The sequence below is a fragment of the Macrobrachium nipponense genome, chromosome 43, assembly GCF_015104395.2.
Source record: "Macrobrachium nipponense isolate FS-2020 chromosome 43, ASM1510439v2, whole genome shotgun sequence".
NCBI classification, from domain to species: domain Eukaryota; kingdom Metazoa; phylum Arthropoda; class Malacostraca; order Decapoda; family Palaemonidae; genus Macrobrachium; species Macrobrachium nipponense.
In genome coordinates, this window is record NC_061104.1 from 21,994,347 (window position 1) to 22,009,246 (window position 14,900).

General features: G+C 34.6%; 1 protein-coding gene across 1 annotated transcript in view; it reads left to right on the top strand.

Moving 5' to 3' along the window:
- Nucleotides 1-564: 564 nt before the first annotated feature.
- The window catches only part of LOC135213567 (microtubule-associated protein futsch-like), a 699,290-nt gene continuing 684,954 nt past the window's right edge, over nucleotides 565-14,900 (top strand). Inside the window, exon 1 of the mRNA XM_064247555.1 lies at nucleotides 565-1,536. Within this exon, the coding sequence (XP_064103625.1) occupies nucleotides 1,501-1,536 (36 nt within the window). The 5' untranslated portion in view covers nucleotides 565-1,500. The remainder of the gene's footprint in view (nucleotides 1,537-14,900) is intronic.

Below are 14,900 nucleotides of genomic sequence, written 5' to 3' on the forward strand. Positions count from 1 at the left end.
GAGAGAGAGAGAGAGAGAGAGAGAGGGGTGGCGTTCTGTTCAGGGAATTTTAAGGCGGATTCTGGTGGGCAGTAAATTATTTTAATATTTATATTATTATTATTTTTATTATTATTCATTATTATTATTATTATTATTATTATTATTATTATTATTATTATTATTATTATTATTTATATATCTTAATTATGCTGGAATTATTATTATTATTATTATTATTATTATTATTATTAGTTATTCAAAGAAAACTCATAATCACGAATCAGTAAAATGGGAAAGTAAATCCACAGTAGTATGCCTGTTTGATTTTGTTGTTTAAAATATATAACAAAATCAAACAGGCATACTACTTTGGGTTTACTTTCCCAATAATAATAATAATAATAATAATAATAATAATAATAATAATAATAATAATAATAATAATAATTCTCTCACCAAATCGGAAAGCATAATTCCCTTGCAACTTCGTTTTACTTAAAAAAAACTTACTGTAAATTAAAGTCAACTTTCTAATTCTCTCACTAATCAAGAAATTATACCTCACTTTGAATTCCCGTAGTTATTAAAAGAGAGAGAAAGAGAGAGAAAAAAACATTCTTATAATTGCATTTGATCCTCCCACTCGTCGAAGAATGTTAAGAACAGTTGTTGAGAGAGAGAGAGAGAGATAGTAAAATAATCCCCCCAGCTTATTGTTTAGACACATGAGAAAGCCAGGGAAGCTAGATATTGAAATAAGCCCGAGGAGAAGCCTAAAGTGAGAGAAAGGAGGAGAAAGAGAAAGAGAGAGAAAGGAGTGAGGTTAGAGGAGACTCAAAGACAGATAACCGTGGATAAAGATTGTGCAAAAGAGGGCTGCCAATATTACGAGGGTGTGAAATATTGAACTACGAGGAAAGGAGATAAAAGGGAGATAAGACAAAGCGAATAAACGAAGAAGAAGCGAAATTGAAATGGTATAGAGAAAGGAGACATAGGTGAGATAACGAGGGAGTGAGATGATAAACTTCGAGGACGGGAAATAGGGATAAGAAAACGAGATAAGCGGCGGGAGAAAAGACGAAGGAAAGAAACGAAAACGCAGGCGAAAAGTGAAATGGTAGAAAGGAGACATCGAAGGTAAGATAACGAGGGAGTGAGATAATACACTTAAAGAAAAAGTAGTGGAGAGATAAGAGAGCGATAAGACAAAGCGAAGAAACTAGACATAGGAAATAAGCGAAACGGCAGGATAAGGAGACAAAAGGGGAGGTAAGAAGGAATTGAAATATAAACTACGAGAAGAAGTAGAGGAAAATAAAGGAGATAAGAAAGCCGAAGGAGACGCGAGAATAAAGAAACAGAAGTGAGAAAGTAAGAAAGATACCAACGTTGATTGTGAGCGAGTGAGAGAAGAGGGTCTTATTCCCCCCATAGAAAATGTTTGGCAACGTTTAATGAGGTCTGACGACAACTGAGGTCTCTCAGGAAACGTTGGTGGCTCCACAGAACAGGAAAATGGTGTCCCTGAAGAACGCTGAACCCGTACAGGAGGTATGTTAAAATTTCATCGTTGTAAATTTAACTTTTTTTTTAACTTTTAAGTTTTTTCTCACTGAATTTCTATTACCTTGTTTGGATTGGGTTTTCAAAGGCAGGTGTCGTCTCCTGCCCAGACCTGATGGAAGCATTAAAAGATGCATTTTCTTTATTGCTTAAATAGCCAGTGAACGTTTTTCAATTGTGAATAATCAGTGAACGTTTTTGTTGTGATTTATCGCGAAAAGCTTTTCTGTTGTGATTGATCGCAAAATGTTTTTCAATTGTAGTTAATCAGTGTACGTTTTTCAGTTATGATTCATAATGATTGATCACGAAACGTTTTTCAGCTGTGATTAATCGCAAAACATTTTTCAACTGCGATTGATCACAAAAGTTTTTTCAGGTATGATCACTTAAAAAAAATTTCAGGTGTGATTAATCAAAACGTTTTTTCAACTGTGATTAATCCCGAGACGTTTTCAGTATTTGCTGCTTTAATTAGGAAGAGGAATAAAACAATCGCAAAAAAAAAAAAAAAAACTACTAAGGCATACGTTCACTCCCAAAAGCAATATCAAGCATACCCCTTTGCTTTGCTTTGGGTAATGAGCGCATTTGCATGCAGCCGCCGTCACGAAGCTTATCCCAATTTTTTTTCTCTCTCTCTTTATGTCGTAGCCGCCGACGCTTAATTTGAAAATTGGGGATCAAGTGTATAACCCTATTACCCAATTTTGTTCTCCGGCTCATTATGGCAACTACCGTGTTTTAACTTTATTTTTATGTGTGTGTGTGTGTGTGTGTGTTTTAAAGGGCATTTATGTTAATGGATGTCAACCGCTGTAGCGAATATATTTGCAGCGCGAAATTATTATTATTATAATTATTATTATTATTATTATTATTATTATTATTATTATTATTATTATTATTATTATTATTGTTATTATTATTTTAAATGTCCATTTAACGGGAAAAAATTTCTTCATAGAAATACGTGGGAAATAATAATAATAATAATAATAATAATAATAATAATAAAATAATAATAATAATAATAATAATAATAATATTAATATTATTATTAATTATTAATTATTATTATTATTATTATTATTATTATTATTATTATTATTATTATTATTTTATTATTATTATTATACTAGAAAACAGAACATGGATTTTCGAGTCTGAATAAGTTCGTAAATGTTAGTTTTGTTAAAAACAAACAAACAATTACATCCAATTTCTTTTGCTTGAAATATTGGCGCTTGGGCATACATGGATTAAAACACGGATGCTCATGTATACATATACACATACCCATGAATTCGAACGCCATTGTGCATACACATACCTGATATAGAAATGCATATAGTCATACATAAATGAATTTATTACGTACATATTTATGCAAAATTAATTTAGATGACATGTACATATATTATATATATATATATATATATATATATATATATATATATATATATATATATGTGTGTGTATATATATATACACACACCTACATACTGCATACAATATCACGTGACTTGCAACCACTTTTAAAGCTCCCAACCTCCAATTGTAACAATGCTTTCGCACTTGACTTGTATTAGAAGCCTGATTTATGTAATGTACATTGAGAGGTGCACTTTCGTAGGGTGTTGGGGGGCGGACGGGGAAAGGCTCTTGGAAGAGTGTTTTCCTTCAGAATAAACAAGAAGCTTAGAAGGTAACATGAGAGGGTTTTTTTCTTTGAGTGTTGGTTCAGTGTTTTTAAGAGCCTGGCGTTAAATAGTTTTTTTTTTTTTTTTTTTTTTTTTTTTTTTTTTTTTTTTTGTAAAGGCAATTTTAGAATAACAGTGCGGTGTAAAGCTCTCTTTTTCTCTTACTTAAGGTTGTGAATAAGTCTCTCTCTCTCTCTCTCTCTCTCTCTCTCTCTCTCTCTCTCTCTCTCTCTCTCCTGTCTTTGTCCCTCCACGAGGCGATTTTAAAATTTTGTGACGGAATATAACCAAGTTTTTGGGACCCAAAAGAGATGAATTATGTTTAAAGACAAACTTGGATATGGATATATTATTAATTTGTCGGCATTTCATTACAAGAATTTTTTTTTATGTTATATAAGTAGTGACAAATGTGGATCTAATATTTTTTTAGGTCAGCATTTCATTTAAGACTTCTTTTTTACATTTCATATATTTCTGCAAAAAAAAAATAAATAAATAAAAAGAAATACCTGACGGTAAACTTCAGCCTGACGCATGCCAATAAAATCTGAACCACTTTTGCGGTTTCATGTTGCACAGGAGGGTCGTAAATTCCTCTGGCCTTGGCGGAGGTCTGCGTTTGTAGAAGTTTTTATTTGTTGCAGGTTTTTCGATGCTGTGTCAATAATTCTCCTTGCTCTTCTGCCTCTCATATCTAAGAATTTGTGATTATTTTATTATTTTTATTATTATTATTGGATAAAAGCAACGTTTGTGAAAGTAACTCTCTCTCTCTCTCTCTCTCTCTCTCTCTCTCTCTCTCTCTCTCTCTCTCTCTCATAAAAATGAAATTGGAATTATCATCAATCTCTGCAGTAAACATCAGTCTTTCTGCATGATATTGATATATGCCCTTTCTCTCTCTCTCTCTCTCTCTCTCTCTCTCTCTCTCTCTCTCTCTCTCTCTCTCTCTCTCTCTCGTAGATTAAATGAATGAAAGCCTCCCTTTCATTACATCATTCAAATTCCTTATCTTCTCGCAGGCTTTGAATAAACATGAGTTCAATCTCTTCGCTAAATCTTTGTTTACGAAATTTTATTCTCAGTGTTATGACTTTTGAAGGCGAGACGAAACGTTTCCAGTTACTGTGGAAAACGGTTTGCGAGTTTATGCCTTGAGGAACGTTGCTGTTTTTGTGCATTTATTAACCATTGAAATCAGATGTATAAAAGTAAACCGAATGTTATAGGTAAAATGGATTGCATTTATTTTTTATTCATTTTTTTTACCTCCATCTAACCAATATTATATATATATATATATATATATATATATATTATATTATATATATATATATATATATATATATATATATATATATATATATATATATATATATATATATATATATATGTGTGTGTCTGTGTGTGTGTGTGTGTGTATATATAGTATATACATACACACACACACACACACACACACATATATATATATATATATTTCTATATATATATATATATAATATATATATAATCGAACAACTGATGTAGGTAAAATGGGTTGAATGTATTTTTTTTTCACCTCCTAACCGGTAAAAAAAAAAAAATCGAATAACTGATATAGGTAAAATGAACTTAATGTAGTATTATTATTTTTCAACCTCTAGCAGCAAAAAAAAAAAAAAAAAAAAAAACGAAACTGTATAGTAGGTGAAATGGACTGACTATATTTTTCCATTATTTTTTTCTCCTCCATCTAATGGGCGAGTAAAATAGCCCGCCCCGTCCCCCCCGCCCTCCCAAATTTCACCACTATATTTGTCTCCTCATTCCGGATCGCTGGGAGCTACAGCGTTTGTTACTTTCCCTTATTAGCTTTTCGACGATTTTGTCCTTTCAGTGACGCAAATGGAAAATGGATTGAATATGGCATCAAATAGAAAATGGTTCATTTTGGGCATAGATTCTGATATCCAATGGATTTATTATATCTTTAAAATGTGATGTTTAATTGACTGCTCTTGTCCGTCACTATCAAATAATTTTGCTCCATTCAACTTGTTACATCTTTAGAATGTGACGTTTGATTGATTAATTTTGTCCATGAATATTCCGTCAAATAAATTTATTTGATCAAATAGCTTATTTCATCTTAAATATTTGATGTTTAATGCGTTAATTTTACCAATAAAATGTTTATTCGAAATATGTTTGTTGCCCATACAACTTGATATGAAATTGTTCACCTCAACTGAAATATTTAATGTTGAAAAAAATATGGTATAATCGTAAAGTGACGTCTTTTAAAAGCGATATAAAATGGTTTTCATGTACCTGTGAAGTAGGACGTCGGCTAGATTTATGGCGTGCATAAAATTAATAAATGTCTATTGATGGCCTCCATTAAATATGACTCTATTAAGACATTATCCGTAGGCTAAGATGTTTTATCAAATAATTTTGTTTATATGCTATATCATCCGTCATCAGTATGACATTTCATAATACATTTCATAACGCTGTTAGTTATGCCATGCATGATAATATTTGTCCATTTTTTGTATACTATATTACTGTTGGAATGTTGTCTTTGACAGCATTATTAGTTATGTTAAGCTTCATAAGCCTGCTAATCGTATTGAGTTTCATCAGATGAGGTTTGTTATGCTTCAGATTATTATAAATTAACATTGGTTGTCACGTTCTTTTGTTAATTTCTTATAATTCAATGTCAGTTTTTTTTTACCTAATTGAAAACTCGATAGTTTATTCTAGTTTTGCATTTCATCCAGTTTAAAGGAGAAATTTGATTGGCCCAAGGACTTCAAATTCATTTTATAATGACTAATGAATATGTACTTTTGAGCAAATCATAGTCATGAAAAATTTCTGTAGCAAGTTTCTGAGGAATCGCTTTATTCAAACTATTTTTTTAACACCTCATACATAACACATATCTTATTTTACAATCGTTTCTGTTCCTTCTTACGTCTCAGCTGCGGTATCCACTGTCTATGTCTTCTCCTCCAGCCCGAGAAAAGAACCGGCCGTGACATAATCTCCTCCTAATCGCCTTATTAAAGCGATATTCATCGCGTGGTTTAAGGCGAAAGAGAAACTCCCCGGGATCACGTGACGTCACTGGGTATCAGGTGACGTCACCCTGTATCGAGTGACTCCGAAAGCGTCAGCACTTCCACGTTGTCATTTCGATGCTAAGGCGAGATTTGTTCGGATTAATTCGTGTATGGGGAGTTGAGTTTCTTGCGGAAAGGGTGAGGGAAAAGGATGAGATAAGCATGAAGTGTGATAAAATGGCCAGAAAGGCGGGTTCCTTTCCCTAAGCTGCAGTTTTCCGTATGGCTGTACGGTGGACGAAAGTTGTGCTCTGTGAAGGGAACTAAAGTTTTAATTTTTTTTCAGTGAAAGAGGACTAATTTGCCCCCTTCTTTGTAGGTACATCATCAAGGGAAATGCATTTTACTTTTTTCAGTGAAAAAAGGACTAATTTGCCCCCTTTTTTTGTAGGTGCAATATAAAGTGAAATACAGTTTACTTTTTTCAGTGAAAAAAGGACTAATTTGCCCTCTTTTTTGTAGGTGCAACATCAAGTGAAATACATTTTACATTTTTCAGTGAAAAAAGAACTAATTTGCCCCCTTTTATTTGTGAAGTAGAGACTGAAATTTATGGCATTCAGCAAGGAAGGCATTTGAAAGCAACAGATGTCTGAAACAGAAGGACTTTAGTGAAGGGGAGCTAGAATTTGAACGATACGTGAAGAAGGGTTTGTAGGAATTTGAAGGATGTTACTGAGGAAGAAATTGAGTGTACAAAGCAACCAATTAAACTACATTGGTAGAAAAGAAAAGTGACGTTAAAGCATGCAGTTACGAATTAGTTGAGCTGAACTAAACAGTTCAGTCTTAATTAAGAAGTATTACAAATCAACACTGTAAATCAAATATGTTGATGTAATTAAAAAAAATGTCGGTAAAAACTTGCATTACAAAAAAATTTAACTTGGAATTTATAGAAAAAAAATCATCTAGTTTTGTTATGTTCAGATCACTGGATTCTTTCTTAACAACAATACACAAGAATGTGTCTCTGTAAAGCAAGAAATCTAACGTTGAACAATTAAATTGAAACGGTATCCAGAGATCATTTAAGTGTTCATCAGAAAAAATATAATAATCACAGTTAGATTTCACTCCAAACAATACAATTTTTTATTTACTTATATGGCCGAAGAAATGAACTTAACTTGGAACAAACAAAAGTCCACAAGTTAAAGCAATCAAGTGCATGCCTTTAGGCTCAGTGTATGAAAAGTTCGCTTCGTAAAAAAAAAGAAAAAAAAAAGTGACATTTTTGTTTTCTTCCGCTGAAGTAACCACGGGGCAGCATGGAACAGGTTAGTTGGGGTATTACTTACAACTGCATTTCAGGGCAATGCACCATTGGATAACTGAAGTTGCTTCTTTGCTTTTTGTTTGTTTTGTGCTTGTTTGTGCTTGCGAATCGTATTCATTGTTACTTATTTTGTCTTAAGGAGAAGGTGGTTATCTATTATTTTTTTTATTAATTTATTAGTGGTTTTTCATTATAGTAAAGTAAGAAAATTAATCGTGCTACTTTTTGTATTAGATATAATATATATGTGTAATTGTGATAGCCACAATGCCCTCTTAACTTCTCAAATTCTCTGCTCTTTTTTTTTGGATACGCTTGTCATTACAAAGCCTTCAGATCCAATTTCAAAGAAATATCAAGAAATCATGATGACCGGTAGCGGGAAACGAACCCGCGATACCATAATCACGACGACTATATATATAGAGCCACATATACATATAGCATATAATATAGTATAGTATATAATATAAATATAAATATGTGTGTATATATTTATATTACTTATACATATACGTATTCATAACACTGACACATCACATCATACCATTTATTCATACTTTACATTACGGAGAGGAGACCCATCCGTAATTACTGACTGCAAATCGCCTCCAAATTGCAGCGTGCAGGATTGAAGGGTATAGGGTATACCGCGTGACGGCATGCAAATGTGTAGGATCTACCCCTGTGAAGGACCTCCTTGAGTTCCTCTGAGGCCACGTGGATGAGGATGAAGGACCTTGGTGATTAAGAAGGCATCTCGTTCATTCGGAGAAGGAGGCTGTATCAACGGCCACACACGCGTTGGTGAACGTTCTACCTCATCGGGACATGGAGGAGGGGGCGTGCGCTCGTGATCGAGATAGAGAGAGAGAGAGAGAAGAGGGAGAAAACGTGTTTCAATTTTAGAGAGAGAGAGAGAGAGAGAGATTTAGAGAGAGAGAGAGAAACGCGTTTATTGTTTAATTTTGAGAAAAGAGGGAGAGGAGGACGAGAGAGAGAGAGAGAGAGAGAGAGAGAGAACGTGTTTCATTTTTAGAGAGAGAGAGAGAAAGAGAGAGGGAGAGTTTCAATTTTAGAGAGTGAAAGAGGGAGAGAGAGAGAGCGTGTTTCATTTTTAGAGAGAGAGAGTTTAAATTTTAGAGAGGGAGTGAATGAGGAGAGAGAGTTTCAGTTTTAAAGAGAGAGACAGAGAATGAGAGAACGAGTTTCAGTTTTAGAGAGAGTGAATGAGAGAACGTGTTTCATTTTTAAAAGAGAGAGAGAGAGAGAGAGAGAGAGAGAATGGGAGAGGACCCGAGAGAGAGAGAGAGAGAGGAGAGGGAGAGAGATGAGAGAGAACGAGAGAATTAAGTTGTGAGGAGATTATTAAGATGACAGGTTTAATTTTTAATAGAGATTGAGACGTAAGGTTTCATTGTTAAGGAGAGAGAGAGAGAGAGAGAGAGAGAGAGAGAGAGAACGATTTTAATTTTAAGGAGAGGTGTAAAAATGCATTCCATTTTTAAAAAGATTATAAAAAAGCAAGTTTCATTCACATGAGGGAAATTGAGATAACGAGTTTCAAGTTTAAGCTGTGAGAGAGAGAGAGAGAGAGAGAGAGAGAGAGAGAGAGAGAGAGAGAGACGTCGCAGCACGAGTTAATTGCCGAATCAAGGAATCTCTCGTTGGTGGGGGGGGGGGGGGAGGGGCCTTCCTTCAAGTAACTGAGAAGGATATCTTCTCACTCACGAGTGTCTGAACAGATCCTTGAAGGGATGCAGCCATGGACATTGAAGTCTCGGGAGTGCAAAAGGAGTGCTAAATGAGTGCAAAAAGGAGTGAGGAGCAAGGAGTGACTCCACCTTAAATTGATGTCCTCTGCTTTTAGCAGGTAATCATTTGTGTCAGGCGTGCTCTCTTATGTATAAGGAAGGACTTGGGTCCTGGAACGCACTGGATTCTTTTGTTTGTTTGTTTGCGTTGGTTATTTTCGTATGTTTGGGGAATTCGTTTCCTCTTTGAGAAGCAGGACAGTATAGGTTTTCGGTAGGTTATTTGAAAGTCTCTCTCTCTCTCTCTCTCTCTCTCTCTCTCTCTCTCTCTCTCTCTCTCTGGAATGTATAAAATTCCCAGCATCTCTCATTTTTCGATCTCAGGAATATATAGAATTCCCATCAATTTTTTTCTCTCTCTCTGAAATATAAAAGAATCTAAGCATTATTCTCTCTCTCTCCTCTCTCTCTCTCTCTCTCTCTCATTCATGATAAGATAAATAAATGGTCTGGGTGTAAAGATGAAAATATATAATTTTGCTAAAATTATCTTGATCGTTAACTTTACAATCAGAAACCAAAATGTATTATTATTATTATTATTATTATTATTATTATTATTATTATTATTATTATATCCACAGGTGAAAAAATTGCACTGAACAAAGGCATAATACGATTCACCAAACATAAACCCATAAAACATATATATAAACAAACATAACTTAAAAACAAGCAAAAACAGAAAATAAATGAATAAATAAAAAAACGTAAAGGATTATTGAAACTGCATATTGAGAGACCTAAGAGCAAGAACGGAATGTAAAAAGATACCAGCGATTTAAGTCTCCAAGTGCCTTCGACGATTATCGTTATGCAACGACTTTGGAGCGAATTAAGTCGACAGTTCTTGAGGAAGTGGCCGCCAGGGGTTGGGCGCTGGGGGGCGCCGGGCGGATTATGGGTGGGAGGTGTGGAGGGGGAGAAGGGGGTGAAGTGGGTGGTGGGTGGGAGGTAGACAGAGAGGTTGGCAGTTATAAATGCTTATGATGAATGAGAAGTTTTGAAGTTATATATATATATATATATATATATATATATATATATATTATATATATATATATATATTTATATAATTATAATACTATACATATATAGATATCTATATATATATATTATATATATATATATAATATATATATATATTATATCTAGAATATCATATATATATGTATATAATATATATAGATATCTATTGATATTAATCTATATAGATATGAATCTAGATATAATATAATATATATATATAATATATATCCCCCTATCATTATATGTATATCGTAATATATATATTATATATATAATAACTTATATATCTCTATATGTCTCTATAGATATATATCTATATATATATGTGATCTATATGATATAGTAGATATTCTATTTATATCTATTATCTAATATATATATATCTATATATATATATCTATAATATCCTATATATCTATATAGTAAATAATATATGTCTAATATCTCTATATAGATATATCTATGTATATACTAATATTCTATATTCTATATATATATGTTATTATATATATATATATATATATATATATATATATATATATATATATATATATATATATATATATATATCTTATATATAAGATGTTAGAGAGAGAACGAGAGAGAGAGAGAGAGAGAGAGAGAGAGGAGAGAGAGAGAGTAGATATGGTATTGACGTACCTACATTTATAAGCAAATACCGTGCTTCATAACTGGTGATGTGTTTACCTCAACTTCATAATAAACAAACATGATGAAGTTAAAATCCTCTGTAATACCAACGCTATTTCATTTATATTTAAATCTCAGAACCAATAAGCGGAGCTCACAACTTCCGCCATCTTATCTTATCTTCTCTCTTCCTTTCCTCGGAAACCGTTTCCCAAAACAAATAAAAAAGAGAGAGAGGGAGAGAGATAGAGAGAGAAAAGGTGTATTTCTCTCAGCTTATTCCCAGGATCGCTGGGTACGAAGAATCAGTGTACGAGAGATGATTACACCTGCAGCTCAGGTTGTTTTGGCCGGCGATGTGGACACGCCCTTCGGTAATTGATGTTTTTCGGCCGCCAAAAATCAGAAGATAAACTTGGCCCCTATTTGCTTTTAATTTCGGTTGATATGCGTTGCCTGGACTTTCTTATGCTGTGCTTGGAGTGATGCTGTTGTTATTTGACCTTTGTATTTTTTTTTTTTTTTTTCCAAGGGATGTCTTATGATTAACCTTACCAACTTTACCTCTGTGGAGTGGCATATGACTTCTTGGTGTACCGTTGTTGAACGCAGCCTGACTAAACTCTCTGTCCTTGTTGAACGCGGTCTGAATTCCTTGTTGAACGCACTCTGGCTTCCTGGTTACCTTGCTGAACGCAGAGTGACTCCTTGGTTACCTTGTTGAACGCAGCCTGAATTCCTGGTTACACGCAGCCTGGTTTTCCCTGTATACTCTTGTTGAATGCAGCCATGAATGCTGGTTAAACGCAGCCTGACTTATTTGTTACTTTGTTGAACGCAGCCTGAATTAATTCCTGGTTAAACGCAGCCTGGTTTTCCTGTATACCCTTGTTGAACGCAGCCTGACATCCTGTTTTTGTGTGTGTCTGTTTATGTATATATGCTTGTATATTTGTACTTATGTATTGAAACGGTAAGGACATAAAAAGAAAGTTGTCTTTAATCCATATTAGAAAAAATGACCCTAGCTGAATAAAAGCCTAAAGACTATCATTGAAATAAAACTCCTCTAGTCCATAGTATCATTTACATACAAAATTATCTAGCAAACGTATGTATAAGCAGTTTCCATTTGCCTACACACACACACACACACACACACACACACACACACACACACACACACACTTCCCTGAAGCCTGCCCTTTGATATGTAAATTATGAGTTAAGACATCTAGATTAACATTGAACCGCTGGCCAGTGGGTGATAAAGACGCGTTTGTGCTACGTTTATGAAGACCACCTTGATCGACAGGGGGTGGGTTTTAGAACGTGGCGTTGCAAAGTTCTGGGTCTGAGTAGGTGTCCTGGGTTCCGCCTTGAAGAGTTGGTTGCGAAGGGTTCTATTCTCCTGGTTCTCGTAGAATTTGGTTGGTAAAGGGTTGGACGACGGCAGGTTCTGAACGGGAAAAATTTATTGATCTGTAGACAGACATTTTCATGTTGGATGGCTAGATTGGTATTGCATTTTTATCATTAGAATAGAACTATTATTACTTAATCCTAAGGTTATTTACATATGGGAAAGCATTTTTTTATACTTAGGAAAAATTACTGGATAAGTGACCTTTTTATCATTTATAATGCGATTAGTATTATTATATTATTATTAGTATTATATATTAGTCCAGAGTTTATTAATTCATAGACAAAAGTAATTGCATAGAAAAAATATTAATAGGTGTTACCTTTTATCACGGAGATATTATTATTATTATTATTATTATTATTATTATTATTATTATTATTATTATTATTATTATTATTATTATTATCGTAGTAGTCGTATAGTAGTAGTAGTAGTAGTAGTAGTAGTAGTAGTGAAGATATTACAATTTTAACGTGACTGATTTGAATATAATGTTATTATTATTATTATTATTATTATTATGATTATTATTATTATTATTATTATTATTATTATTTATTTTTGACCTATCACAGTCCTCCTATTCGACTGGGTGGTATTTATAGTGTGGGGTTCCGGGTTGCATCCTGCCTCCTTAGGAGTCCATCACTTTTGTTACTATGTACGCCGTTTCTAGGATCACACTCTTCTGCATGAGTCCTGGAGCTACTTCAGCCTCTAGTTTTTCTAGATTCCTTTTCAGGGATCTTGGGATCGTGCCTAGTGCTCCTATGATTATGGGTTCAATTTCTACTGGCATATCCCATATCCTTGTTATTTCTATTTTCAGATATACTTTCTTCTTGACTTTTGTCAATCAACGTCACGTCTGGTCTATTTGCACGTATCACCGTATCTGTTCTGATACCATAGTCCCAGAGGATCTTTGCCTGAACGTTTTCTATCACTCCCTCAGGTTGGTGCTCGTACCACTTATTACTGCAAGGTAGCTGATGTTTCTTGCACAGGCTCCAGTGGAGGGCTTTTGCTACTGAATCATGCCTCTTTTTGTACCGGTTCTGTGCAAGTGCCGGGCATTCGCTTGCTATGTGGTTTATGGTTTCATTTTTCGTATTGCACTTCCTACATATGGGAGTGATGTTATTTCCGTCTATCGTTCTTTGAACATATCTGGTTCTTAGGGCCTGATCTTGTGCCGCTGTTATCATTCCTTCAGTTTCCTTCTTTAGCTCTCCCCTCTGTAGCCATTGCCAATTGTCATCGATGGCTAGTTCTTTAGTCTGTCTCATGTATTGTCCGTGCATTGGTTTGTTGTGCCAGTCCTCTGTTCTGTTTGTCATTCACCTGTCTCTGTATATTTCTGGGTCTTCGTCTACTTTTATTAGTCCTTCTTCCCATGCACTCTTTAGCCCCATCGTCTTCACTGGTTTTCAGATATTGCCCAGTGCTCTGTTCTCGATGTTGACGCAGTCCTCTATACTTAGTAGTCCTCTCCCTCCTTCCTTTCGTGTTATGTATAGTCTGTCCGTATTTGCTCTTGGGTGTAGTGCTTTGTGTATTGTCATATGTTTCCTGGTTTTCTGATCTATGCTGCGGAGTTCTGCCTTCGTCCATTCCACTATTCCTGCGCTGTAACTGATTACTGGCACTGCCCTGTGGGTTTATGGCTTTTATCACATTTCCGGCATTGAGTATATCGCCTTGAGTCCTGCATATATTTCTTTCCTGATCGTGTCCTTCATCTCTTGGTGTTTTATATCCCCTCCTCCCCATTATTCCCAGGTATTTGTATCCAGTCTCATCTATGTGTTTGAAGTTGCTCCCATCTGGTAGCTTTATCCCTTCAGTTCTCGTTACTTTGCCTTTTTGTATGTTGACTAAGGCGCATTTTTCTATTCCAAACTCCATCCTGATGTTCCCCAGATACAATCCTTACAGTCTGGATTAGGGTATTTATTTCCTTGATGCTCTTACTACCAGCTTGAATGTCGTCCACGAACATCAGATGGTTGATTCTGTTGCCTCTTTTCTTGAGTTGGTACCCGGCATCCATCTTCTGTAGTACTTTTGTCGTGGGAATCATGGCTACTACGAAGAGTAGTGGGGACAGTGAGTCGCCCTGGAAGATCCCTCTCCTGATATTAACCTCTGCTAGTCTTATTCCAGAGCTTGTAAGTATTGTATTCCAGTTGCGCATTGTATTGTGAGGAAGCTGATGGTGTTTTCCTCTGCCCACATATTTTTATTTTTGGCATTCTATTAGCCATGTGTGTGGTATCATGTCGAGGGCTTTCTTATAGTCTATCCATGCCGTGCTTAGGTGTTTTC